Below are 27,852 nucleotides of genomic sequence, written 5' to 3' on the forward strand. Positions count from 1 at the left end.
TGGGGGCAGCGGTGAGGAGGTGGCTGCTTGGAGGCAAAGCTAATTCACTGTGACAGAAATCAGAGCTGTCGGGGCCACCATGACCAAGCAGCGTGGACAGCATATATCCAGTCAAACCCACAGCCGAGGGGAAGGAGGGATGTCAGGGGGCTCAGCAAGAAAGGGAGGGATGCACTGATTAAGGCACTTAGATAAGATAAAGTGTCTGTGTGTGTGTGTGTGTGTGTGTGTGTGTGTGTGTGTGTGTGTGTGTGTGTGTGTGTGTGTGTGTGTGTGTGTTCTGGGCAAACAGCATGCATCCACTCAAAAAGCCACTGAAATGGAAATCCTGAGGAGGCGGCACACAGCTAAGAAAACACCTTCAAAAGCAGGAAGACTTTCAACACGGGAGCTGACAAATTACACCCAGATGAAGAGGGATGGACCGCATTCGGCAAATTCAAGACCTCTTAAAAATGTGAATTTAAAACGATAAAAGCACATGCAGACGGAGCTTCACACACACACACACACACACACAAGGGTGCAGAATAGAATGAAAAATACAGAAGCCGCAGCTAAGTTTCAGTCCTATGGGAGGATCGGTGAAAGGTTACCGGATAGCGCATGTAATATTCATGAGCTTCTACTAATCGGTTATTAAGCGAGACACTTAAAAGTTTAATGGGATGGAATATTAATAGAATATTGTGGTGAAAACTGATATTGTTGAGGGAAAGACAGAGAGAAGGAAGGGCAGCCACCAGCATCATTACTGAATGATGAGCGAGGGAGACATGAGGCTGGTCTCTAAATGACACAGAGAAAGGAGGAGGGGATTGTGGGAGATTAAGTGAGCTCTGCGCTGTTTGATATACACTGCAAAGCACTGCAGGATGTTTGTTGAGCGACACTCTCATTCGGGGATGAGGAGAAAGCCGGTAGGGGAGACCTTAAAACTTGGCTGAGGAGCAAGGCGAAAGTATTGTTGCTCGAGCGCCACGGGAGGATCAGAAAATGAGATAAGGATTAGACAGCAACGTTACGGTATCCGCTGATGGGAAGCGGCTTTGAAGAGGAAAACGCGCAGGAAAGTTGGGAGTCTCATGTTGTTGCTAAGCAGTCTACTTTGAGTGGTGTGAAGTGTTTTTTGGGTTTTTTTATTTTTTTTTCCATTTCTTGAGAATGGGATTAAGTGAGTGAGCCAAAATGCTCACTTGTCTGGAAGTGGTATGAACTTTTGCCCTTTCTGCCTCAAATTCATACAGTCGGTAGCAGGAAATCTGTTTGAGCTGATCTCTGATTATGTTCGACTTCAAGACATCTGATAATAACTGAGAAGAAACGTTAAAAAAAGGTGAAGTATTTCCCCCATGTGCTCTCGGAACTTTTTGAAAAAGTTTGCAATTTTGTGGGCAATGTGTTGGAACTGCAAGGATTAGTCCATCGGAGGGAAATTAATTCATTCTTTTGATGATTTAATTATAATCATTCTGCATTTGTCATCTAAAATACGAGTCTTCTTTTGTCATCTTCTATAATTGCAAAATGAATATCTTAGGTACTGGACTGTCAGATACAACAAAACAATGCATGTGTATATGGGAATTTGTGTCGACTGCTAATAGAATTTATCATTTGCTGGAGCCCTACAATGCAATTATTTTAACAATTTTCGATCGTATGACAGATACGGAGCGTCCCCTGCATGACATTAACCTTGTAGCCATATTATGTTACAGCTCAATGCGGCAGGGGGTTGGGGGGTTAGTTGAAAAAGAATAGCATTCCAATGTATCGTTGTTGCTGTTTCTCATTTGATTCTTATCTGACCAGGGAGAGCCAGAGAGAAACCTTGACGAGTTCGACTTCCAGGAAGATGACCTCCGGACTGCATCCAGGCCCTCTGCTGGTGCTGCTCTGTCTCCTCCCCGGCTCCGAGGAGACCTGCCCCTCCATTTGCCTCTGTGTATCTGACACAGTGAGCTGCAGCTCCAGTGGCCTGACCAAGCTGCCTCTGTCCTTGCCCTCCTCCTCTGTCACCCTCGACCTCAGCCACAACCATCTGTCCTGGTTGGGTCCGGGCAGTTTCAAGAGGCTGCCCAGATTGGAAAACCTCCGCATGACCCACAACCAGCTCGGCTCCCTGGCCCACGGGGTGTTTCGCAACGCCTCCGGCCTCAGGCACCTTGACCTGTCCTCCAACAAGCTGCATGTGGTGGAGCAACACTACTTCCAGGGCCTGTGGAGGCTGGAGGAGCTCCTTCTCTTCAATAATAAGATCACGCAGGTGGAGGCCGGCGCATTGAGCGGCCTGAGCAGCCTGAAAAAGGCCTACTTCAGCATCAACCAGATCACACACTTCCCGTTCTTCTCCATCCAAGACCACAGCCACCCTTTCCTGACCATGCTGGACCTCTCGTCCAATCGTATGAGTCGTCTGCCGTGGGAGGATGTGAAAGCGTTGCCCGGGCTGGTGCAGCGGGGGCTGTACCTCCACAACAACTCTCTGATCTGCGACTGCTCCATGTACAGCGTGTTCTGGCACTGGGATCTGAGGGGTTACGACTCGCTGAGGGACTTTACGGATGAGCACACTTGCACCGTCTACGGGAACCCGCGGGCCGCCATCCGGTTCCTGAGACACTCGCGCTTCTTCCACAACTGCACCGTGGAAAGGGCCGTCTCGCTGCCGGTGACGGTGCTCCTCTCGAGCGTGTTGGTTTCGGAGGGCGAGAGGGTGCGTCTCGACTGCAAGACGTCCCTGAGTAGCATGGACCTCTCATTTACATGGCTCTCCCCCAGCAAGGGCTACATCACCCAGAGTAGCACAGATGACACCCTAATTAGCCTGTTTCCGAACGGCACCTTGGAGATCCAAGCAGCCAAGGTCAACGACTCGGGCTTGTACACGTGCACAGCCGTGGATATTAAACAGGCAGCGAATGCGACCCGGGAGGTGAACGTGACGGTGCTGCTGCCTCCGGCAGCGTCATTCAACACCGGCTACACAACGTTGCTGGGCTGTGCGGTGACCACGATCTGCATCCTCATATACCTCTACATGACACCGTGTCGCTGCAGCTGCTGTAAACAGCCCAGACATCCAGGTATCCCCATTGCGACCTACGACCCCAGCACCCTGAATTCTGTTTTCTCGCCGTCCACGAGACACCAGCACAAAATCCAAACCGACAAGCATGTGGCGTTCATGGAGCCAATGAGAAGTGAAGGAACGGAATGGACACTTGAAAGTTGATGGTGAACAAGGTTGTTTTTCAAAGAAACCTTTGGACAAAGCAAAACTCCTGACTCAGGATTTATCGATGGGATACAATGAGAAGTGAGTGCTAATGCTGTTAATGGGGGGGAAAAGAACATCATGTCTCTTTCCTGACAGCTACAGTAAAAGAGCCTCCTGAAGAAAAGAAAAAAAGTAATATCTCCTCAATTCTGCTCTTCTCTGTCATCCGGCTCAGTAGTCGAAATGAAAGTTTCAACTTTGGTTTATTACCCTCAGTATACTGACATTGCTAAATCACAGTAGAGCCATTATCAGCCTGGCAAATCAGCTAATAACTTCTCTGTGTACTCAGGTACGGCACTGGGGGGGAAATATTTCTCCCGGGATCAGACAGTGAATCTGGCTCACTTTTCACAGAAAGTGTTTAACGAGGATTAAAACCCCCAGAAAAAACGCTGCAAGTTCATGACTGTGACGGACTGCAGGAAAGAAGATCAGACTGTGTCTTGGTTGAGCTGAAGGGCTCGATAATTAGTGGGGGTAGAGATAGGCACTGCACTAGCTAAAGATAACTTATAATATACAGCCCATATGTCATATAATATGAAAACGAAGCACCTAAAACTCTATACCAACTCCTGAAAACTTCTGTTCCCTGTGTTCCTAATAAAGGATTGATTCCCTTTAGATCCGTTGCCCGCTCTTGGTTTTGAAAGCATTTTTTAGCAAGTCTATTACATATACAAATGAACGTTTCTGTGCAGAAGCTACGTGCTTCAGCAAAGATTGTCATAAAAAAAAAATGTTATCTGGCAGAAAACAGAGGTGTATCCTGCAGTGATCCATCACACTGTACATATAAACCTGTTGCATTAACCGGGCAGGCCGAAAACAATGACTCTCTATCAGCACGCTCTGCTTATCTGGCAAATAGTGAAGTACAGAAATCAGGAGTGTCAACAAACCGAAAACAAACAGCAATTGGCCCGCTCTTCAAAAGACGGCATCGCTTTGATCAAACACAGCGGAGCACGTTGCACGCCCCGGAACAAACGCAACTACAAAAAATTGGAGCTGAAGTGACAAATACTTGAAGCAGCTCTGATGCAAACCCTGAAGGGAGCATTATTTTGTATGGCTTTTTTTTGTTATTTTTTCATTTCAAATGTAAAATACTTCAAACCGACAGAATTACACACCGCAACGTCGGAGATGAAAGATGCTGGAGAAGGACTCGCATGCACTGCAATGAAGGAACATAAGTGTGTAGGATGAGAACATTAAATCCATGAAAGACCAAAGAGAACACATGGGTGGTCGGGGATGAAGGGTTATTTAAAACCTGATGAGACAAACGGAAGCCTCAAAAGAAACAAATCAATTTCTTTAAATCCCTGCATCCATAATGTTTTTGAGATTGTTGTTTAATCTCAATGCAAACACCGAACAGAACTAAGGATTGCAGGGAGATTGAATGGGATTAGATGTAATCCGTCATATAATGTCAAAGAGAAGTTGTCAGTAAAGGCGCTTCTCACAAAAGGCGAGCACGTCATTAGATGAGGGGCCTTTGATTATTTCTAAATCCTTAATTAAAACTTGACTTCTTACAAGCCTGAGAGGACTATTGCTGAGGAACTTCAATGTAAATTTGTGGGAAAAAGAAAAGAGGATATCTAAAAATCAAATAAGTAGCCATGCATGAAACTGGGACAGACGGGCTCTTTGACCACGCTCAGTTTCATCACTCTTAAACTCTCACGGCTGAGCAGAAAACCGTTACGCTGAGAGAGGGCTGTATTGTGAGTTGTTATATTTAGCAAACTTTTCGCAGTGCTAAGTAACATTCAGAGCAAAGATTATACAACATGTGTGTGATGTAACATCTTGGATCAGAGACATGACCCGCTGGTTTTTTCAGAGACAGTGTATTAGAGACATCACATGGTCTGATTACTTGGGGTTAGGTTTTAGGAGATTAAAAAAAAAAAAAAAAAACAAGGTGCTTTGTCAATTTTAGTGTTTTTAAATCCCTCTAATCTGGTTCCACTCTCTGTCACAGCGCACACAGCTGGGTCGGGATTTATTGTTTCTGATATGATTAGTTAAAACGCAGAGAACACGATGTGAGTGTTTCTATTCTGGGGCGGTCTGTTTCACGCAGGGGTCCACAGGTGACCCTGGTTATGTAACCACAATGCTGATTTAGGGAATCAAACTCAGTGTAGGCAGCATGTCAGAGTCAGAGGGGAGTTAGTGCCCTGATGCCATTCGCTATCCAGCATTTTATTTTTAACCTTGTGACAGCCAGTACTTTACTGATAATGAGGGATTTTAGAGAGAGAAAACACAGCACACCAAATCTAAATATTATTCCTTTTACCTTGCAGTGCTATTTGTCACTCTAGATTGTTTAGTGTTGTTTTGAATACTTTTGGAGATATCGGGCACAGAGATGTCTGCCTTCTCTCCACGTAATGGGACTACAAGGAACTATAATAGGACTATACTCATTATTATGCTCATGATTTCTGGAGAGATGTTGAGTTTTTCAAATGTATTTTTTGGGCTTTGAGCACCATCAGCCAGGCTCCATGTAATGTTACCATCACATTGGAGACAAGATATTTTTTTACAATTCAATACAATTATATTTATAAAGCTCAACATCACACATTTCCCTCAGATGGCTTTATAATCTGTACACCAGACAAAATCCTCTGTCCTGGGACCCTCTCATCGGATAAGGGAAAGACAGGCAACCCAAAAAAAACATCTAGATTGATTGAGGACTACAAGTAAGAGGAAAAATAAATAGATTTTTGATTCTGGGGTGAACTGTCCCTTTAAAATAACACCCGAGTTTCAGGTGCAAGGTGGCACTGCTCCAGTCTATCTGCCAATGATCCAGAACCACTCAAACAAATTACCCAGATGTAAAGGAAAGAGCTGCTGATGCTTTAAAAGATGCCCCCTCGGCAAAGCAAAACACTCCACCAGGCTTTAATTAAAGCATGCACTTCCCTATCCAGATTAATTGTTTCCCCTTGTTCGTCTGGGCTCCAAGGGATTTGAAATCATCGTATTCAAGAATCTAATTACTGGGAAAGGGGTGTTTTACTCCGAATAGCACGAGTTGAATTGCTTCCACTCGCGGAGGGCTGCCTTGACTGACAACGGGGGCTATTACCGAACTGTCAAAACAGTCATCAGGCAGGAGCGGAGGCATCCAGCTGTGGCAGATACATATAGGCCGGTGTCTTTCAGGCGCTGTGAGGCCCACGTACAGAACCTCAATGGAGGCCCGACACCACCAAACCCTCTAAAACCCTTATTTTATTCTAATTGGACACTTTACTTGGGACGTGTGCTGGAGTAACACACACGCAGCAGTAGTTTCAGAACAGTCCACCAACCGGCTATACTGTATGGTTGAAATTACAGGGCTGAAATAAATGGACTGTGGTGCACCAGACAACCAGACACCAGACAACAGGCGGTTTATCATACCTCTCGAAAATGAAGGCAGGCTGGTTTTCTGCGTTTTCAAAACACCACGAAGCAGCTGGACGTCCGGGATGTCAAACAGGATTCTAGTCTCAATCCGGATTCACTGTGGAGCACATTGCACACGAATGCCTCATTCATCAATTATGTATAGATTTATCACATTTCATTGCAAACAGACAAACAATTGAGGAAGCGTATGCAGTGATGCACCCTTTGCTGAGCCATTGTAGTATTTTGGAAGCAGCGTCCGCAGGCTCGCCGTGTTTGTGGCGCCATTATGTGCTTCGCTGCGTAGAATCTAGCTGGACATTACGAGATTTGACAAGCACAATGACTCAAAGTATTTTAACCTTCATAATGTGGCTCCTGACCCCTTTCCTACAACATCCTCTTCTCTTTTTATTCTTCCTCCGTGTTCAGCTTGTGTCACGTTTCCCCCTAGCGTTATTGCATCACGTGCTCACAGTGCTTCCCTTGTTATCCGTCACATTTGTCCACTAAAACAGTGAACTCTGATGACATATTTCCATTAAAAAGTCCTCTATCTATATATCTACCTATCTATCATTTTATCTCCGTTTTTAACCATACTAGCAGCATGGCTCTAGGGAGGCAATGCCAGTTGGTCCACCACTTTATTCCAGAGTAAATGAAAAAAGCCTGTTAAACCCCTTTAGATGCCATCCTCAGTTATATTGTGCACAGTTTAACAATATATGCAAAAAAGATCAACGTTTCTAGTACCGACCAATTTCAAGGATTCATTTTTAAACCTGATGAAGTCATGCTTTAACTCTAAATCGCGTGGCACCACACTTTAAAAACTGAACATTAAGATGACATTTAAACGTCAAATTTAGTTTTTACTCTAAACCAAAATGTAATTCTGTTTCACCAAAACTTAAAACTCCAATTTAAACTGTGATCCAGTGTGAACTTTAAACTTGAGGTTTTTTTTCTTTTTAAGATTGAGCAGAATAATCAAGTTCCTAGAAGAAAGTTAAAGGACAGACAACCCAACTGAGTTTTATGATGCAGCTGAATGTCTCTCAAGATACCAGTTCAGCAAGGAAACGGTTCTGGAGCAGAACAGAAAGACTGAATCAACTCTTTTTTTCTCCTTACTGTGGCGCTTTTGGCCGTATCGCTCCAGTCATTCAGCCAACTAGTTTTTCTCAAAGGAGGAGAAATGAGAACATATCTGGAGAGCCAACATGAGTACATTTTAGGCTAACTTACCGACTATTTAGCTATCAAACAAAGTTTCCCCCCCTCTCTTGTTAACAGACTACCTACTAGGTCCCCAAAGCAAGCAAATACATGCATTTATTCATCCTAATTCTGGTAAACAGCAAGCATCTCCATGTTGGTTAAACTCAGCAAACCAAACGGATTGATTTTTAATTGTGCAACAGAGCTTCATTTTAAATCTGGATTCACTCATTTTAAACCTAGTTTTGCTAAACTTTGGTTGGAATTAATCTCGGATTCAATTAAGTATTGTTGGTGCAACCCAGCACCGTGGGCAAGGGAGATGTGTGGATCCTCTGTAGCTACGTATCACACTAGAGCCTAGCTTTTTAGTGGTGCAGTCAAATGTGAAGGATTTCATTTAGATCCCTCGTTACTGTACATCCCTCAAATATTCTGTTTCACTCGGGAATACAGCACAGTACAGAAGCCTAAGACGCTCTAATGTCCGTTTTATCTCAACAACTAGATGATGGATTGCCTTGACATTTCAAACAGACTTTCATGGTCCCCAAAGGATGAACACGCTTACTTTGGGAATCATCTCGGACAGCCAGCAGGTTGACATTAATGGCTTTTAATAAAATATCTTCTCAACTATCGGATGGAGTTGGTAGAGACATCCATCGTTCCCAGGCGATGTGTACTTATGACTACGTTGATCTCCTGACTTCCTCTAGTGCCCCTCTGACACTCACATTTATAGTTTCGACATCCCCATCAGTCTTGGTTACATTTACAATCAGCTTCACAGAGCCACTAGCATGTTCATAGACTGTCTATAAGAAGTGGATGTAGTCATGGTGACGTCATCCATTGCTTTGGCCTTCACCATCATGGAATTTGTGCAACCAATGAACAGAAATGACCATATTTGGAATGTGGAGGAGCGACAGGTGGATCTGATGAACACAAGCAGTAACATGAGCAGCAACCTTACCGGATCTGGATCCATCTGGTTTCCTGGTGTGAAGCTGTTAGCAAAGTTAGCTTCATAATTCAAGGTTAACTTTACAAGCCAAGAGTTAAAAGTAATCTTGGTGGCTAATTGCATTGGTAGCAACCTCTCAATCACAAAAGTAGCCACACCATTAAGCAGACCCTGCTTTATGGTCTACTTGACTCTAAATGGACCAGAATTTACTAAATGGACATCATGCTGTATTGGAGAAGACTTGAAACTAGCGATCGAGACCAAAACTGATGTATACAATGTTAATGAGATAATAAATCAAGTCAGGATTAGGGTCCTTTATTTTCACAACCAGAGGAGCCCAGAAAGTAAAGAGAATACAAGTTTACAGCACCACAGAGTTGGCTTCACCTTTCAGAAATGGAGGTTGCCGCCTGGTCTGCATACGGTATAACTAAGTTACTCATATTTGTGAGATATAGCTATACATAAGCTATATAACCTCACTGTGGTCATGCCCCATTCAGAGGCAATGTTGCCTATGAGGCTGCAAACTAAAAAATGAAGAAGACATTGGAAACTGGAGGATTTCCAGTATCTGAGGTGTTGAGGCACGTAACAAGAGAAGTGATACTCGGGTTACACTCAAAATAGAGCAGAGATACATTTCATTCCAGTCTATAGCCCTTCATCCTGCAAAGGCACCTTGAATCTCCAGCTCACTGGTCTCAGTTGCTTTGTGCATAGTTCCAAGGCCACAAAGTTTTTCAAACATGCTCTTTTTTACTTGTTTATGACATGCCCTCTATGTCCTAATGCAATTTTTTTTCAAAACTGGAAACAAATGTGTATGTGAAAGGGCTTGCTTATAGTCAGTGGTGAGAAAGTAGTTTTCAAAATCGTACATCTAAGGGGATACCCAAGCTGAATAACTAATAGATGAACTTCCCCTGCTGGTTTCTTACATTAAAGACAGTTTTTTTTTATATTTCAAGTTTGTTTTGAAATGTATGCTTAAATATGTAAATCAGACATTACCTTATTAAATATGTGCTAATGTGCATACATTTACAAAAGACAAATCTGAACACTGGTAAAGTCAGGTGTGTAAAATTGTTTTTACTGAGGGAATTTTGAGTATGCCTTTGTATCACTCCATAAATCAGAAAATACCATCAATAGCCACACAAAAAAATTCCATTTCACCATGTTTTTAGCAATAAAATGCTCTATAAATCAGGCTAAGAATGATATACACCCAAACCCCTCTATAAAAACCTTCCGAATATAGAGAGGAATGAAACAGAACACGTTTTGGTGAATGTAAGTGCTGCTGAATTGTCAAATTACACATTTTGAAGACACTACGGGTGGTTAGGTCAAAGAAAATAACATATTGTGAAACACCCAGTTGATTTCTGACATCCATCCATCCATCCATCCATCGTCTACCGCTTATCCTGTATTCAGGGTCGCGGGGGGGGCTGGAGCCGATCCCAGCTATCATTCGGCGAAGGCAGGGTTCACCCTGGACAGGACGCCAGTCTATCACAGGGCCGACATGTAGAGACAAACAACCATTCACGCTCACATTCACACCTACGAGCAATTTAGAGTCACCAATTAACCTATCTCCATCCTGCATGTCTTTGGACTGTGGGAGGAAGCCGGAGAACCCGGAGAGAACCCACGCTTACACGGGGAGAACATGCAAACTCCACACAGAAGCCGGGCCGACCTGGGAATCGAACCCGGGAGGCCCTCTTGCTGTGAGGCGAGAGTGCTACCCACTACACCACCGTGCAGCTGATTTCTGACATAAGGACAATAATAACTTGTAATGTAAGTAGAATTAAATTCTGTTAAAATATGCAAATGAGGCATTATTCAACGTTGAGTGAGCATTCAGCATCAAATGGAAAAATTTGCAGTAGTCTGAAATAACACATTCATTTGAATTATGGTGTTTTGAAAAAGTCCCAAATCTCAAAATTGACCAGTGCATGAAAAATGATGTTAACTTTAAGTTTAAGTACAGAAGTATTATCAGTAAAAAGCTCTTCCGGTTGTGTGGAGAAAAAACAACCGACAACATCAGATAATGACTTGGTTTGCATATTCAAACATAAAATAACTGGAGTTTCATGATGATATCTATCTCATTCTTATTTTTAACTTTAGTGTCTTCAATATGATTTTACAATTCATATATTTAAAGGCAGTTTTCTCAGAATCTGAGACAAAAATCTCCATTTCAGTATCGCTTACATCCACCAAACTTCCCACTTTCATTCCAATCTGTATTCTGGAGGTTTTTTACAGAAAGGTTGGTTCATATATCTTCCATAGCCTGATTTATAGAACACTTTATTCCTAAAAAAAATGGCGAAAGTGGATTTTTTTTATGGCTGTTGACAGAATTTTCTGATTTATGGAGCAATAAAAAGAGATATCCAAGATTCCCCTCGGTAAAACACGAAATCAAAAAACGTTTGACATATGTCGATGAAATGAAACAAGAATTCTGAACTGTGTTCAGATATTTGTTTGCGAGCAAATAAGTGCACATTTAATAAGATAATGAATCATTTGCATATATATATATATATATATATATATATATATATATATATATATATATATATATATATATAAAACATACATTTTCACAATAGGAAGTTTCATGGTGATATTATTTATTTTATTTTTTTAGCCATATTCACCTCTTGTCTTTTCATGATGTAAAATGTCAATTAGCAATGCTGCCTTCCCTTGGTATCGGAATTACGGTAAATACCAGTTGCGGACTCGGAAATTGCACATGAAAGCCCCCTCAGGTCGTAACTCGGAGATTATTTTGATGCCGGAGTTCCCGAATTGAAAGAACCTTTCAACATGGCTGAGAAGAGGAAAGATTCAGCGATGGTATGTAAATTCTGTTTTTTAACAACTCAACAAGTATTAGCTGTTGCTTGTGTACATGATTTGAATCTGTAATCTAATGTACACTTTACTTGATATATAACAATAAAGACATTCTGTCAATGGTTTACATTATTAAAGTTTTAGATATTTACATTCATTAATTAACGCTGATCCATTAATTAAACCTTATGTCAGACATTTTTTTCGATTCATCCTGACACCAAAGCACTTGAACGTGACATTGTCGTAGCTCCGATTTAAGTGGGAAGTTGGATCTTCCGATTAGCACGCAAAGGCAGCATAACTACACCATGTAGTGGAGTAAAAATACAAAAAAAGCAAAATAGAAGTACTTGTGATTAAAATATTGGATTTAAGTACCGTTATAGCCCTTCAGTAACTGCTAACGTGGTTACTTAGTCGCTCTCAGTTGTTTTTCCAACACTAAAACTAGCAAAAAACTATCTGTTTCGTTTCACTGATGTAGTTCTTACCAGCCTCGTCAGCGAATGCTCAGATAAACCCGCCTTATGCTACCTGCTCAACAGCTGGTAGCAACTAAAGTTAGCAACTAGCTAGCTAACGCTAGTCAAGCTAGAATGTGAATAGTTACTAGCTAGCTAGCGCCTAATGAGACAGATATGTCCTTCGCGAGTTTATGGATGAACAAAACAGCAATAATTGAAGAGTAAATAATGGACTTACCTTCACCGGGTAGAAAAACGCGTCACTCCAAATGTTGCTCCCTATCGGCCGGATGTGTGAACGGGCTCGCTAACCGCTTGTCCTCTTTTAATTTGACGTCAACAAACGTGATATGGGGGTGATGCGTTCAAGGACGGTTTCCGCTGCCGCCAAGTGACCGAAAAAAAAAGAAAGGAAGAAAATCAGTTCCTACAGATGTATTTCAAGTGACCTTTGTATATGCATGCTACTTATTAGACACAGAGGTGATGCTATTAATTTCTTGATTACAGGTTTTTAATGTACAAAGAAACAACATGCAAATTCATTTATTTATTTTTATTTATTTGCATTGCATTATATGAAATAACATACATATATATATATATATATATATATATATATATATATATATATATATATATATATATATATATAAAATTATATATATATATATATTATTAAATAAAATTAAATATAATAAATATCCTTTGAATCCAAATTACAGTGTCTTGTCAGTCAAATGTTAGCCTACTGTGTGAACTATGGGTGCTGCTAAAAAAAACCCATCTTGTTCAGTGTTGGTGTTAAATATCTTAGCTGCAACTGGGGGGATCTCACAGTTTCCAGTTACTGTGGCACATCTATTGCACCACTGGAAGAGGGCTCTGCAGATAAAGCTTTAACCTATTTTCCACATTAACAGTAAATGGCGCCCCCTGGTGTTTAATTCCACCAGACACGCCACTGGGTTAACAGTGGTGGGAGGGGGGGGACAGTGGCACTCAGCAATGGAGTCTCAAAAGGCTTTTAAGTGATGCATTTCCTTCTAAACCGCTCTCCACAGTTTACCCTGCTGGAAAACATAGATTCAACTGATTTGATTTCAAATGCAGTGGCCGATGCCTTCCGACACGCTCGAAAATGATATAATCCAAAGTATTTAAAGGCTTTTTAATACACTGGTTTTCTGATGACCAACAAACCATTTCCCAGCTAAATCTGACCTTGATTCCTATTAGAATATCTTAATTTCATCATTTTTAGTTTAGGTGTGCTATATTATGCTTTATTTTTGGTTTATTGCTATTTATGGTCAAATTCTCCAGCTTCATATTGAACCAAAAAAAAATGCAGGTAGCCGAATTAAGTAGAGTTTGAGTGAAAGGACAGTAAAGACAGCTGTGATTTATATTTTTAATAGTTTGTTTGACACCGTCATCAAAGTGGTGACACACACAAGATTTGAAATGTTTTATTTTAATAGAATTTAGGACAACCAAATATGTAAAATAAAAAAAGAGAAAGAAAAAAAACCAACAGCAAAAGTGAAATTGAATTCACTTGGATTTTTTTTTTCCTTAAAAAAATATCAGCCTTTCCCCTTGTTCACAAACCGTTTCAAAACCTGGACAAACAGAAATAACATGTTCAATTCCGAGAAGCTGGAAGGCCATTATCATTTGTTGGCAAATATAAATATAGTGGTTTGAACAGGGTCTCAAACAGCTCACATGGAAAGAGTGTACATACAGTTTACATGACAGTAGGACACTCGGCACTGCCTGTATCAATTTTTATTAATGTAGAAAACCAGGATCCTTATTTACTGATTCAAATCAATGTGTTTATGACAAGGAAATATTTACATTCAGCCAGCTCTTATAGTCTCTGGAGTATGGCGCTTGTGTTGCCCCTTTGACCACGTTGATTGTCTATTCAGGAGCATAACTGTGAGTGTATGTGTAGTCCGAGTAGTAATCTGGTGCACCCCTGCCTGCTGGGTATCCCCAAGAGCAGGGACCACCTCCAGTTCCGCCCCCCCGATCATGTCCTCGTCCTGGCCGAGGCCAAAGTCCTACTCCTCTCCCCCGAAAGTTCCCCAAGGGCCCAAAACCCATAGCACCCCTCATAGGCCCATGATCCATCTGTCCGGGGTTGCCACCTATACTACCATAGCCAACACCACACATAGGATGTGGAGGCATCTTAGGTCTGACTATTGAGCCCCCCCTGGTGGCCACTGTGGGAATGCCCACAGAAGCTCCACGGTTGTTAGCGCAATTCACATGAGTCCTGCCCCCCTGACTACCAGGCGTGCTGCCTTTGTGGGTTTCCCCACTGGGGTCCACTGGGCCACATGTGACCACACCCTGGCTGCTCGCAGTCTGACAAGTGCTGGTCCCTGCTGCCCCCCATAGACCTTCCACAGGTCCAGTGAGTGTCCTGTCATGTGTGGGGGTCCCGCAAGCATTTTTAGAAATGCCAGCCATGTATCCTGGCTGGGCTGAGTCATTGTGGTCTGTGTAAGGGAGGGAGGTGGTGAGCGGAGAGCTCCCAGCAGCCCTGGGCCCTGCAGTGTCTGAGCTGTACGTATGGCCCAGCATCATGAGGTGAGGTGGAGGGGGCGGTTTAACTGCCAAGGGGAGGGAAGCTAGGTTGGCGAGAGGTCCTGCTGTGGCCATGACAGGCTGGGTTGGGATGGTGGCAGAGGCCATGGCTGGGACTGGGGGGCGGTATTCCTGTTCCTGGTTGCCGCTGCAGGGTGAGGCCGGATAGGCCGGGGAGGCCGCATAACTTGAAGAGCCGGTGTAGGATGACCACGAGGCGGAAGGACACAGGAAGCTTTGGTGGGGATTCACAGGAAAACCTCCCGGTGACAAGCTGCCAGTCTCTGAAGAGCCAATTCCCATCTGGTTGGTGGCTTTGAACTGAGAGATGGCCGTTTTGAGAGCACTGTAGTCACATAGTGTTCCGTCAGGGGTGGCCTGGTGGTCTGGCAGCGGAGGACGAAACTCCTCCATATCTGGTGGGGGCGGCAGCGGAGGCTTCACCTTCACAAGGGTCTGGTTCTGCTCTGGCGGGTCCGATACGCTGGTTGGCTCGCCATCATCATCGGAGTCTAATGACATGTCCTCCTCTTCCACACACTCGTCATTCACTACTGGGAGAGCAGGAGTGGGCAGAGAGAGAGAGAGAGAGAGAGAGAGAGAGAGAGAGAGACAGAGAAGAAGGAAGGCATTATAAAACAAGTGTGTAACAGATGCACTGACAGAACCTAATGTTATTTTAAAACCTTTGCTGCAGATGTATTTAACCGTTGAGGGAACTGTAAGGAACAAAAAGCAATTTGGCAAAGCTATTGTGTTTGGATGTCATGTCCTGCTGTTGACGCTACACACCTGTAGAGGGCGGCGTCGGAAGCTCATTCTGATTGATGGAGCCGATCAGACTGTGGAAACCACTCATAACGTCGTCAATGCTCCCGATCACTATTCCATTTCTGGAGTACTGGAGGAACATCTCAAATGGCCTCTCTGTAAAAAAAATTTATAAAATCACAACAATCAGAATTCAGTGAGCATTTTAAATAAAGTCAGCAGTCAAAACGAATGCACATAATTTATTGTCACTCTAAGAAGATGTATGATTTAAGGGCTCTCCCTCCTACTACACCATAACACCGACAAACACAAACTCATGTCACAAGACTGGGGGGAAAAAATGTAGCCCAAGTTGATGGTGATGTGAGTGAAGCTACCTGTGAGGAAGATGAGGTGCCGCTGCTGTGTGTGCTGAGCTTGGAGCTTGATCAGGCACTCCAGGTCCGGAGCCTGGCGTGACTGGGTGTCACACTCGTGATAAGGGAGGAACTCCACTAGGTGCTTCTTCTGATAGGTTGTGAGAAGGTTCAGCAGCCCCATGGCATTGGTGTTTAACCTGTGAGAGAACAGAAAAAGTTGGTCCGTACAGTGGGGAGAGATTTATTTACGGCTAAAGCCTGACTAGAGTTGGTAAATCACTTTGATTTCATTACTATTTTGGGAAAGCTATAGTGGTGGGGCAATAAGATTCTCAGTCGTCCAGGTAACGGTAATCTTTAAAAGCGTTATGTAGGCAACCGGAGTTGCTTTAGGCTTCTGAAGACACTCATCCAAGAGGCTTCTTCAGTTTTTCTCTAAAATCACAAGATTGTATCATGACTTAAATATCAGGTGGCCTCTGGTGATCCCCACCCCTACCGATCTCCAGCTCAGACACTGACCTTCCCAGCTCTTTGAGCTTCTTTTGGGACTTGCAGTGCACCTTCCACTGCCAGGGGTGTTCAGGGGTGCTCTGCTCCTCCAAGAACTTTAGCAGGCCCTGCAGACGATCTGGACAAAACAAGCAACGACAAGCTCTGAAGTTTCGTCCAACCGAAATGTTTATGAACTGAGCTCAGCTCCCACACAAAAAAAAAAAGTTTAAAAATACTTAAAACTTACCTTGTGTGATAAGGTCAGGGTTGAGGACGAACTCATCAGACACCATGAAGCCTCCGGACACAAACAGCTCATTATAAGTGTGGTTCTTGACATCGTCCAGAGTGTCCACACCAGCGAAGCTCACTGAAGGTAACTTCTTCAACGACACCAGAGCCGGGATCTGCAGGGTGAAAAGACACGTCTTGATACAAAATGCATATAACCCTGTCCATTAAAATAATAACTCGGATGCTATAATTTCTGTTTGATCATTGTCTGGATGAGCTGGTGCCATGAGACCAAGACCGAGATGAAGAGGGTGACGGGAGGTGAACGTACCTTATGCACGTGTGCAGCGATGTCCTCGTTCTGAATGATGATGAGGAGCTTATCTAAACTGCCGCTGTTTTCCAGAAACGTCTGCGGACTGCACTCACTGTTGCCGAGACTTTTCAAGTACGCCTTTGTGACAGACAGACAGAGGGGTGGGAGGGCGCAATTGTTAGGGACAGACAGATGAAAGTGTCCCTCTTTCTTACACTTACAAATACTGAGTGACAAACACTGAGACATGGTGCAACTTGTGACAAAGAGGAGATAGTGTCGCCGTTAACATTCACTGTCGGTCTGCCGTTTCTCTGGTTTATACCTCTGCAATTTACTACCTCATGAAGCTTTATGACAGATAATGGATGTGCAACTCTGTAAAATCCGAAGCAATCATAACACCCTGAGTTAGTCCTGAAATGATTTGATTAAATGAGTCACAGAGAATCAGGCAGAGATTTTGATGACCCAGTTACAGTTGAGGTAGTTTATAAAATGTATCAGCTTCTCAAATACGAGGCGTTTAGGTGTACAGTGAAAATATTTGGATAATGAATGGATAAAATAAGCAAGTTGAAGACGTCCCAGAGGGTTCTGGGAACTTGTGACTTTCATTTTTTTTGACTAAACAATTAAATTATTGAAGATTTCAGTTTAATTTCAGTTTGCTCGTAAAACCCCGACACCCATAACTAAACTAACCAGTTCATTTTAATCAAACAAAAACAATAAAAAATGTGTATTTACTTAACTTTGCAAGAGCCTCAATCCTTTTACTCTGGCACTCGGTTGACTCAATGAGCTTTGCTGCCACATTTCAAAGCTCTATATCCATTTAATCCAGCTTTATATTGCAATTGTCTTATTTTATTTTCTGTTGGCTTTGCTGAAGTTTATTGCCACATTTTGCCAAGTCTGATCAGAAGAGTTGCTCCTTAATTTGCTTTGAAGTGAAACAGCTGGACACGCACGTAGAAGATTTGTGGCGGCGGCAAACTGCGGCAAGCTTCGCGATGCTGTGCAAAACAGCTGGATATACATGTATAAATAGGTTTAATGCACACACACACACTGAGACCTGTTATTGTACCTTTATCTCTTTGCAGACGGTGCTCTCCTCTCCCTCATCTCCGGAGTAGATGTAGAATTTGACCGTGTTCTTAGTGACGTCCTTAAATATCTCCACCAGGCTGCTGAAAACCTCGGGCTTCAGCTGACCGATGAGGCTGCCAGCCAGCAGGCCGGACCCGCTCCCAGAAGCAGGGCCTGGGGTTTGGGACTTGAGCTCTGCAGACTCTGCTGTGACTTGAGAAGGGGAATAGACATCTTCCTCTAATTCTGCCGACGAGCCTTCCGTTTTAGACTTTGTGGGTCCCGTCCCTTTGACAGGGCCCATTCTACCAGTCAGAGAGGAGGGGGCGCTCTTTGACAGCGAGGGGTCCACTTTAGGTTTGGGAGTCTGTATGGGGGTAGGGGGTGGGGTTGTAAGATTAGATGTTGTCACTGGGGGAGAGGGAGAAGTGACCTTGGAGGGAACAGGTGGGACTGGAATCAACGTGTCCATCTTCTCACACAGTGCTTTGACATGTCCCTGAGTGGGGACAGGGAAGACGTAGGGCACAACGAAGGCCGAGAAACAGCTGTTGGGTAGCCAGCTGTAGCGTGGAAGCAACCGCGGCGACAGCGGTGAAGAATAGCAGATTTGGTGAGTCTGCATGATGTTTTTAATGTCAGAGGTGAGACTGTGAACTTCCTGGTTGAGTATGGTGTCCAGGCTGATCGAGGGCCTGAAGGGAACCTCCTCTACGACTGGTGGCGTAGGTAATGCCGCCGCCGCTACTGCTGCTGCTGCCGCAGCTGCTGCTGGCGCTGCTGCCGCCTTTTGCGTTTCCACGGCCGCAGGCAATTTCAGCTCTGGATAGCTGTCTGTTGCCGTCTCGGCCTCCGGCTCTGGTACAGGCTCGGGCTTTGGCTCAGGAAAAGGCTGTGCCTCGACTGCAGGGAAGAAGACAGGAGACTTGTCACACAGAAACCTTGCGAACCACATCTAAGCATGCCTACAAAGGGAGAGGTCTGGATGTACGGACTGCTTTGAGGTACCTTCATTGGCGGGGTTAACCCACGTTGGGATGTCTGAGGTGTGAGCTTGCTCTATTGGGGAGCCAGCGCTGAGTGGACTACCAGGGCTACAGTCCATGTCCTCCTAAAGAGAGAAAACACCAGGAGATATTTTTAGATACGTTTGATTCAAGATAAAATATTCCAAACAAAAACTCATCATTTAACAGTTATGAGTCATGGATGAGATCAACGGGAAAGAATTATATATAGCCTTTAGAGCTTCCCTAATCATGTCTGTTGCCAAATAGAGAATGCCCTAACCCTAACCCTAACCCATTGTCAAAAACAACACTAGAATCAGCATGTCTCACCTCTGTGTAGTTAGTTTGCGATGCAGGCTCACTCTGCTTCTGCAGATCTGGTTCAGGGAAGGTGGGTTCCCCACTTCCTGAACCCGCCGACGGTTCTCCGTGGTTCGCCTGGTTCGCCGGCACCGAGCCCTGAGCCGGTACTGAACCCTGAGCCACGGCTTTGTTGAGAGTAGCCAGGAGGATCTTGAGAAGCCGCTGGGTCTCGTTGACTGGCGAGGAGCTGGTGTTGCTGTGAGCCCTCAGGTCAGTGTCGTAGATGCCCATGCTTTCCATCACTGCTGTCAGATTGTCGCTGTGTCCACTCTCATCTCCCATTTCCTCTGCTTGGGCTCCTAGCAGCATACACACAATTAATAAAACAAATTAATTAAATATTCATTTTGGTGGAAACAGACGCTATCTTTTTCAGGTTCTAGTGCAATTAACTCTCTACAATTGTGGTAGAACCTGTTGAACTGGCACTTGGGAATATCAACCGCTATCAGGGTTGGCAACAAAAGGCATGCATCTCGACATTTAAACAAACGGAAAGTAATTTCATCCGGAAGCCACCGGCTGCATGTTAACATAGTGCCAACCGGCAGCAGTGTTTTATTCGTAATTTGCTATGCAATTACTGAGAACTAATCAAACTGTGTTGTGAAACCAATAAAATATTCATTACTTCAGAGGAATTGACTTTCGAGACAGTAGGCGGAAATTATCAGAACAACTCAAATTAAAATCACACAATTTGAATCACGCCACATAAACAGCTGCAGCCCTCCTCACCTCGACTGCTTTCCCCGTTGCTAAGCGGATCTGTGCGTTGGTGTTTGTTCGTGCCTCCCCTGTCGTCTCCCTCCAACTTCCTCTTCAGACTGTTGGCGTCCCAAGCCCCGTCCTCTCCCCTTTCCTTCCCAGGATCCTTCACTAGTGCTTTCTTATGGAGTTGAATCAGCTTTAGCAGCTGTTTCATCTTGTCTTTGTCATACTCATTCTGGGACAGCCGCAACCTCTGAGCGGGCTGAGCTTGGGGCTCAATGTGGGGCTTGTGCTGCGGCTGGGCCCCGTTAGAATGGGCCACGCCTTGCCTTCGTCTGCTGCTATCTGAGGGTGGCTTCTCCTGTGCCGGCCTCTCTGGAGCTGGCATCTCCTTGGGCGGCCTTTCTGCCGGTCTCTCAGCTCTGTCTGAGCCCCTGTCCGAGCCGCCCCAGTCCGACACGGGGCTGTACTCCACTGGGGCTGGTGCGGGCGCAGGTGGGGGTACAGGTACGGGTATGGGTGCGGGTACAGGTACAGGTACAGGTACAGGTACGGGGTTCCGTATCCTATCAATAATGTCCTTTGTCTTGTTCAGAGGTAAAATATAGTTGCCAGGGTTGTGCACGTAAGTACGCAGCATGGCATCCATGTTATATTTGGACCTGGGCACTAGGAGCGGGTTGGTCCTATCATCCACGTTATATTTGTAGTCAGGCAGAATGAACGGCCTCACCGTGCACGAATCCATACGGGTTAGGTAATCGGTGGCCTGGCGCTCCACCCCGGTGCTCATGTCCTTGCCTGGGTTGGGGCGCAACTTGAACAGTGCGTAGTGCAGTGCGGGGATGAAGGGATCCACGGAGGACAGGATAGCAGGCTGGGGTTCTGTGGTCAGAGGCTCTGGCTCGAACAGTCTGGATGCTATGAAGGAAGACACACATTAGTGTCATGTGAAAGATGTCTAACAACTCTGTCTGTTTTTAAATGGAGCAGCATTCAGCAGGTAAAAGTGAAAGATCTTTCTGGTATCCAAACATTCTCCGTTTGGTATAGAGTTGTTCTGATACCGATACCAGTCTCGGAAATACCTCCGATACAGCATTCAAATACTGTATCAGGTATCGGCGAGTGTATGAGTCTCTGCATCGATCCGATATCACGTTATATCAGCCCATCTACGCTACACAGGAACAACAACACATCATGCCTGATCAGTATGGCACATGTGCAAACTAGTACTACACACCTGTGGTTAAACTCTATTCTTCCCCTGAAAACGCACCATTGAGAACAACAACTTTGAAATCGCCCAGAGCGCTACTAGCGCTAGCTGCTGGTGGGCAGTGCAGTCCCGATGGCTAATATGAATATTGGGTGAAGGTAAATCATTACGTGTTGAAATGAAATCTTGTAAAATTTAGTTTTATGTGCTTGAATAAATTGCTTAAGTTGTTTTCACAGCAACATAAAACAGATATTCGAGACGAAATTAGGACTTGTTTTTTTAACAATCGATTTTTATAGGATCTGTATTGGGTATCAGCAGATACGCAAGTTCAGGTAAAAAATGGGGACATCTCTAGTTTGTTGATAAAACATTCATGCAGATGCTGCCACTTGGGCCCAGAGGGGAAAGAAGAAAGAACGGGTAGAGTGAATAATACTTACAATATTTGACAACCATCCTTGACTCCTGAAAGATGAATAATGCTTGCAGGCTCTTCTCAACGCGCCCCCGCCGCTCTAGAAAGCACAATTTGTTCATTTATTTATTTTTACAGCTGAACCCTCATCGAAAAGGCAACAAGTAGGTGTTCGGATGACACAACAGAGAATATTAAGAGCAGAATAAAAGCTTTTTTCCGCACCTTTGGACTCGACCATCTGTGTTGAGGACAGCAGGAAGAGAAAGCCCCTGTCAAACAAGGACTTCACCAGCACCTGGAGAAGGAGAGTAGAAGCTGCAGTCAGAAGCGACAGGGTGCGTCGTTATCGGATCATGCGAGCGATCACAACATCAGCTTGTTTGGAATTATTCCTGTTTGTACACTTGTATCACAGATTTAGAGGACGTTTATAATTACTTAAAAAAAAAACCTAAAAAGCAGCATGACAGTTTAACAGATATTTTCCCGACACCGCTCTCTTGTTAAAAAGGAAAAAGAAACATTTACGGAATAAAGTCTACCTATCACATGATTATGCTTAATGCATGTGTATATAGGGCTATATTGTATTGATATTATATCTAAAACATGATATGAGACAATGCGTGTTAGATTTTGTATATCGTAATATGGCATGAGTGCATGCATAAGTAACTTATAACTTATCAGACTGTTATATTATCTGCCTTTACCCACTTAGTCTTTATTTCAACAACACAGATAATTATTTACCATAAAACTTGGGTGTATATTTTGCAAAAGAACCAATGGACAACCCTTCGACATCATCGCGATATAAATTCCGAGGTATTTGGACAAAAATGATTGTGATTTTGATCTTCCATCCTTAACAAACTTGATTCTTGTTCTTCTCTGTGTTCTTTCTCAGATTTTGAAACAAGAAGATCTCAATAAATAGTTTATTGCCTTGACAAACCGATTCCATATCATGTATTTTCATGCACAAGAGCGTAGTAGGTAACAGCTACGAGGTGACTCACCATCCTGTCCCTCTCCAGTTTGTTGACCAGCGCTGCCAAGCTGCCGCTGGTCGGTTTGCCTTTTCCATCCAACACCTCGAACAGGCTGCAGGACATCCCACATTTCATCACTGCGGGAAGAGAAGAGCAGAAACATTACTCCTCCGTGTAGTAGTTATTTTCTGTGTGCTCAGCCAAAAGATGTCTAGCTCACTATCATGGGAGAGAAGTGAAAAATAGAGCCTGCTAATAAAGAAGACATTTTTAAAGTGAATTCATCCTGTATTTTGCACTTTCCACTAAAAAGGATGTTCAGGATAAAGAGATGTACGTCTTATTTGTGACACAATGAAAATATTTGTTCATTCTGCTTAAGCACATCATGATGCTTATGGGGATAATAACGTGAATCTCTATTATTTTGGCCAGGATAATCGTGATATGAAAGGCTCATGCCTACAGGTTTCTATAATACATGAGGTATTCATCAACTGAATGTCACTTGATGACGTGGTGTACATGTGAGGTCTGGACTGACCTTCCCGTGATGCGCTGAATGTGTCCCAAGAAAAGAGCACAGAGGGAATCTTTCGCTTCGCCTGCTCCAGCTGCATGCCTCTACTCATCTCCAGCTTCTCGGGCCTTCAGGGAAACACCAAGAGCAAAATCAGAACAAATTCCAGGAAAAAAAAGTGGAAATTCTCGTAGCACTGTGGCGGTTTACAGACGTGTGTGGCAGACTAAAGGTTTACTCACAGTCTGAAAGGGAGGTAGGGGCGTGTGGAGGATCGTAAACAGATTGGGAATAACTCCTGGCCCTTGTTGACGAGTGGACCACTCCACACAGTGTAGCAGCTCTTCCCTGCAATGGTATCAACAGCACGGGTCAAACGGCAGACGAAACACAAAGAGAAAGCAGGGCTCATAACTGCCGGTTGGTCAATGAAAAAGCACGTACTCCTCTTTAGAAATGTTTGCACTGGTTGCTGAGTCTATTTTGGATCGTTTTTGAGGGTGCAGCACTCAAAACGCACTCTTCTGTAGCTGACTAGCCGCGTGCATGCCAAACCAAAGTTAGACCGTGGGTAGTTAGTTAGAGCAGCTGCACTGTATATATATATATCAAACAGATATGACACTAATTCAAGACGACAGCCTATTCATTTCATACGATATTAACAGAAATATATATAAAATATTAGATGTTTACCTCGACTTCCTTCAGAGGAAATGGTATTGAACCTGTTAAACAGAGAGAAAAAAAGCCAGTTTACAAAAACAGCAGTTGGAAACCTCCCCAAAACGTCGACAAATATTTCTTGCAGGAGCGTGTACCTGTGTGAAGACATAGGCGTTGCTGCAGCCTCCTTGCCTTTGTACTTGAAGGAAACCACAGCGTAGGGGCACACGTGCCTGGGCCGTGCCTTTATCTCATCAAACGCAAACTCGAAATAATATTGCTAAAAGACAACAAGAAAGATGCGTTAAAATGTACACGCTCTGGAACTAGCATTACTTAAAACACAATTAACACAATAAGTACCTCAAAAAGAACGCTCGCTTACCTGCGTGAGCTCAAAAGCCCTGTAAGACAGCAAAGACGTAACCCTGTTGGCACTTTTGGACAAGTGACAGTCGAATTTGGGGGTCGGTTCCATGGCGTTCTTAGGCATGTTCTCGTGGATGTGCTTTATTCGGCCCTGAGAGGCAAAAATCACACTGGTGAGCTTAATGTCGCACAAGAATGAGAAATCTGTCAAACAGCACAAAATGAAAACGTAGACTGGCAGGCATACCCTCATAACTTTAAAAACGATCATGTCCCCAGACGAGCCCACTTCGAAGGGATTGATTTGTAATAGATCGGAATACTTGGAGACATAAACACCTACAATGAGAAGAGAACTCGATTATGGGAAAAGCATCATAATCATACTGCATTTAAGCAATCATATGCACACGGTTGATGTTTTGAGACAAAGGCAAAACCTTCGTTCCTTGTGTGGGTGGCCAGCTGTGAACCAACATTTGAGTGATGCATTGCTGCATATGTTGGAGCCATTCCCAGCTGTTGATATGGCATCTAACGGCTATCTACAGTGGCATGTTTATCAGGTCAAAATGCTATTAAGCTGGTAGCCCTAAAAACAATGTCACAAGAGCGGCAATCCAAAAAACCATCAATCCATCTGCGACAATACGGTCTCCTTTAGAGGCAGCAGCAACATGGCAGAGACTAACTTACCCACTGATGGGTTTCCTAGTGTAGTGATCCTGGAGTGTCCGACCGACAGACCCTTCTCGCAGATCCACTGGAGCTGGACAAGAAGAAACGCACAAAGCCCAGCGTTTTCAGCGAATACAAAAACATCATGCTTCATAATTCGTGCATCACATCATGTCACTTTTACTTATAAAGCCCAGAATCACAAATTCGCCTCGGGCTCGGTTTACAGTCTGTAACGCCCTCCGTCCTCGGAGCCTCATGGTTTCATCAATACCTTGGATTTGTCTGGAAAAAGGAAGCAGTACGACTCAGTCAGTTCTTGTTCCGTCCGGCCCTCCTGCTTCATCTCTCTCCGCTTCTCGATGAACTGGCACAAAAGAAAAGGGAATGAGCAGCAAATTAAATACAGCCGTGTGAAACTTGAAAAACAATACCTGTGTGGCAGTACTGGTCAACTTATATACATGTATGTGCTTCTCTGGTAGGATGTGCAACTTGGAAGATCAGTTTTTCCTTTTTGCAGCCTACCCTGAGCGTGTGTCATTTCCTGTCCTGTGAGCTACAAAAGCATTGTTGGAATCATAGCAATGCTGAGTTGTTTTAACAGCTCAGCCGTGAAAACTGCTGATTATCTAAAAGTGTAGGATTTTACCGTGCTTAGTTTCCACCTACAAAAAGGTTCCATCAATCCCCCCCCCCCAAAAAAAGAGCAAGTGAAATATGCGAGTTGACACCATGCGTTACAGATAGAGGAAGACGACGACTGACCTCCTTCTCCAGCAGCTCATTGTGAATGAGCCTGGCCTTGCAGTAGGAGAAGGTTCCTCGCGATGATGAGTCGAGGTAAAACGAGGAGACAATCTTCACGAGCTCCTCGAACTCCCGGCTGTCAGGGGGCAGAAACTGGTACAATCCTGCACATGGAGAGGGGCGAAACGATGGATTAGCACATAACATCTGCAGCGTAGACGTACAAAAAGTAGTCTTGTCAAAAGTTTACGTCAAACCACAAGAGACAGCAACGTCGCCCGACCCTCTTCTCGCATTTATAGGGTAACGTACGGCATGGATATATCGAGTGAAGAGGGAACACTGCGATCTGACAGGGCATCGGGTACAGGAGGAAGTGATGTCCTAGCAGACAAGAACTCTTTGTTCAGTGGCGCTGCAGCATCCTACTGAACCCATCTCTGATCACAACAGGTTACTGGAGTGTCGTTCAAAATTAAGAACTTAACATCGATCAACAATAGTAACAATGAATCCCTCATGTCAACAAACTGCTGCACAGGTTACCAAGCCTTGTGTCCGTCTGTGCTTACGTAAGGTATTATGTCAATACGAACCTTCCACTAGCTGACTACTGGATGGAGACCAAATACATGTGAATGCACAAGCAGCCAGGTCTGTCTCACATGTCGTTGCATACAGTAATACAATGTGCACATGACATATGCAACCTGCTGAGTCAGATACTGCAAGCAGGCTGACACATACATGTGATGTGTGTATATATATATATATATATATATATATATATATATATATATATCTCACACACACACTTTATCTGCAAACAAATTAACTGATGTACATGGGCCAGTGTGGTTGTGGTGGTACTCTGAGGAGCATGTGTGAATGGGATACTCCGACACAACGGTGACACCAAGCCGGGACCAGGCCTGGGCAAACCCCCCCCCCCCCCCCCTCCTAAGATGTCATTAAGAGTGTCCCGGTTAAAAACGGTGTACGTAGAAGAATGTGGTGGACAGATTCGTGCCCTTCACCGAGGTCAGTGAGACACCCACATGTTGCCAGGTGATGGCTGCGACCAACACACTCACGGCACCGGCAGCGTTACCCGACCAGACTGCCGGTCCCACGTTAAAAGGTGAAGAGGCCAAACAAGGTGCGCTGTCGGACGGGCATTAAGTGTTGCGTTTCAGGCTCTTCACATTAAGGTACGTTAGCTAGCTGCCTGCTGCTCTCCTGTAACTTGGGACAACCAAAGCCATGTCTGCTAAAGCAACACTACATTAGTCAACACTATTCACTGTGCCCGTACGGCATGACGTCGGTTTGAGCTAAACCGTAACATGTCGGTCGACATATTACTTTAAAATAAAACCCTCGTAAAACGAACCTAGCCTGTTAGCTAACGGTTAAACGTTAGCAGGTTAGCAACATGCAGCAGCAGAATTATGAAAGACAGGACAGGCTCTGTTCAAAATAGCAGCGACATGGCACCACCTTTTATCTTCCTCGGGATCTGGAAATTTCTCCGTGGCTGCTCCTCGCTCGGTCTCTGGCCCGGCAACGAAGAGCCGCTGGAGCTCCGGGCGTCTGCCTGCACGCTCCTTCGCCGCTCAGGGGCTTCTTGTTCGGGCATTACACTGTCTCCACATCCAGGCTGATCGCCATTTTGGTTGACTGCGGCCGAGGTGGCGGCTGAATTCTTCGGGGGTTCGCCACCCTCCGGGTGGAGATCGTCCGTCTCGTTACATTCTGAGTCCCTTTTCCCCGCCGCGTTGGGGTTCAGGGCCATTTTCGGGGCACCGTGCACGGATAACGGGCGTTGTAGCTGCAGTGATTACGGCGCCGCGTCTCTCTCTCTCACACACACACATACACACTCTCTCTCTCTCTCCTCCTCACCCAGCCTCCGCCATTGTGAAAATGACGTACACGTTCTTCTCCACCACTGCAAAACGCTGCCGTCACTATG

The 27,852-nt window shown here is 44.4% G+C and overlaps 2 protein-coding genes across 3 annotated transcripts; one reads left to right on the plus strand and one right to left on the minus strand.

The window, feature by feature from the left end:
• The first annotated feature begins 840 nt into the window (after window positions 1-840).
• LOC311017371 (amphoterin-induced protein 3-like) lies at window positions 841-3,897 on the plus strand. The gene is made up of 2 exons (XM_084015653.1): window positions 841-1,336; window positions 1,816-3,897. Exon 2 carries the CDS (start codon window positions 1,859-1,861, stop codon window positions 3,236-3,238), a length of 1,380 nt encoding a protein of 459 aa, XP_083871779.1. The 5' UTR covers window positions 841-1,336; window positions 1,816-1,858; the 3' UTR covers window positions 3,239-3,897.
• A 9,189-nt stretch (window positions 3,898-13,086) lies between these two features.
• On the minus strand, window positions 13,087-27,797 carry tasorb (transcription activation suppressor b). Of its 2 annotated transcripts, none has more exons than XM_084015618.1 (23): window positions 27,378-27,797; window positions 25,896-26,041; window positions 25,402-25,494; window positions 25,146-25,218; window positions 24,697-24,788; window positions 24,466-24,600; window positions 24,236-24,360; window positions 24,111-24,142; window positions 23,657-23,762; window positions 23,439-23,542; window positions 22,922-23,031; window positions 22,122-22,194; window positions 21,922-21,996; window positions 20,281-21,174; window positions 19,510-19,841; window positions 19,178-19,280; window positions 18,168-19,072; window positions 17,090-17,212; window positions 16,772-16,931; window positions 16,552-16,660; window positions 16,048-16,226; window positions 15,689-15,823; window positions 13,087-15,447 (listed from the first exon to the last, which is right to left on the minus strand). In XM_084015618.1, exons 1-23 carry the CDS (start codon window positions 27,670-27,672, stop codon window positions 14,222-14,224), a joined length of 5,625 nt encoding a protein of 1,874 aa, XP_083871744.1. In that variant the 5' UTR covers window positions 27,673-27,797; the 3' UTR covers window positions 13,087-14,221. The 2 variants fall into 2 exon arrangements, with proteins under 2 accessions (XP_083871744.1, XP_083871743.1); XM_084015617.1 differs by having other exon boundaries at window positions 13,087-15,450.
• Window positions 27,798-27,852: the final 55 nt, after the last annotated feature.

This window comes from Eutrigla gurnardus (assembly GCF_963514095.1).
Source record: "Eutrigla gurnardus genome assembly, chromosome: 8".
Classification (NCBI taxonomy): Eukaryota; Metazoa; Chordata; class Actinopteri; order Perciformes; family Triglidae; genus Eutrigla; species Eutrigla gurnardus.

Bases quoted from the DNA above. Each gene is read 5' to 3' on its own strand.
- LOC311017371 (XM_084015653.1), top strand. From the start codon at position 1,859: ATGACCTCCGGACTGCATCCAGGCCCTCTGCTGGTGCTGCTCTGTCTC.
- tasorb (XM_084015617.1), bottom strand. From the start codon at position 27,672: ATGGCCCTGAACCCCAACGCGGCGGGGAAAAGGGACTCAGAATGTAAC. The intron at 23,543-23,656 runs GTGAGTAAACCT...GTTTCCCTGAAG, and splicing joins CCCTACCTCCCTTTCAGACT to GCCCGAGAAGCTGGAGATGA. The intron at 22,195-22,921 runs GTGAGTCACCTC...CTCCTTCTCCAG, and splicing joins AACTGGAGAGGGACAGGATG to GTGCTGGTGAAGTCCTTGTT.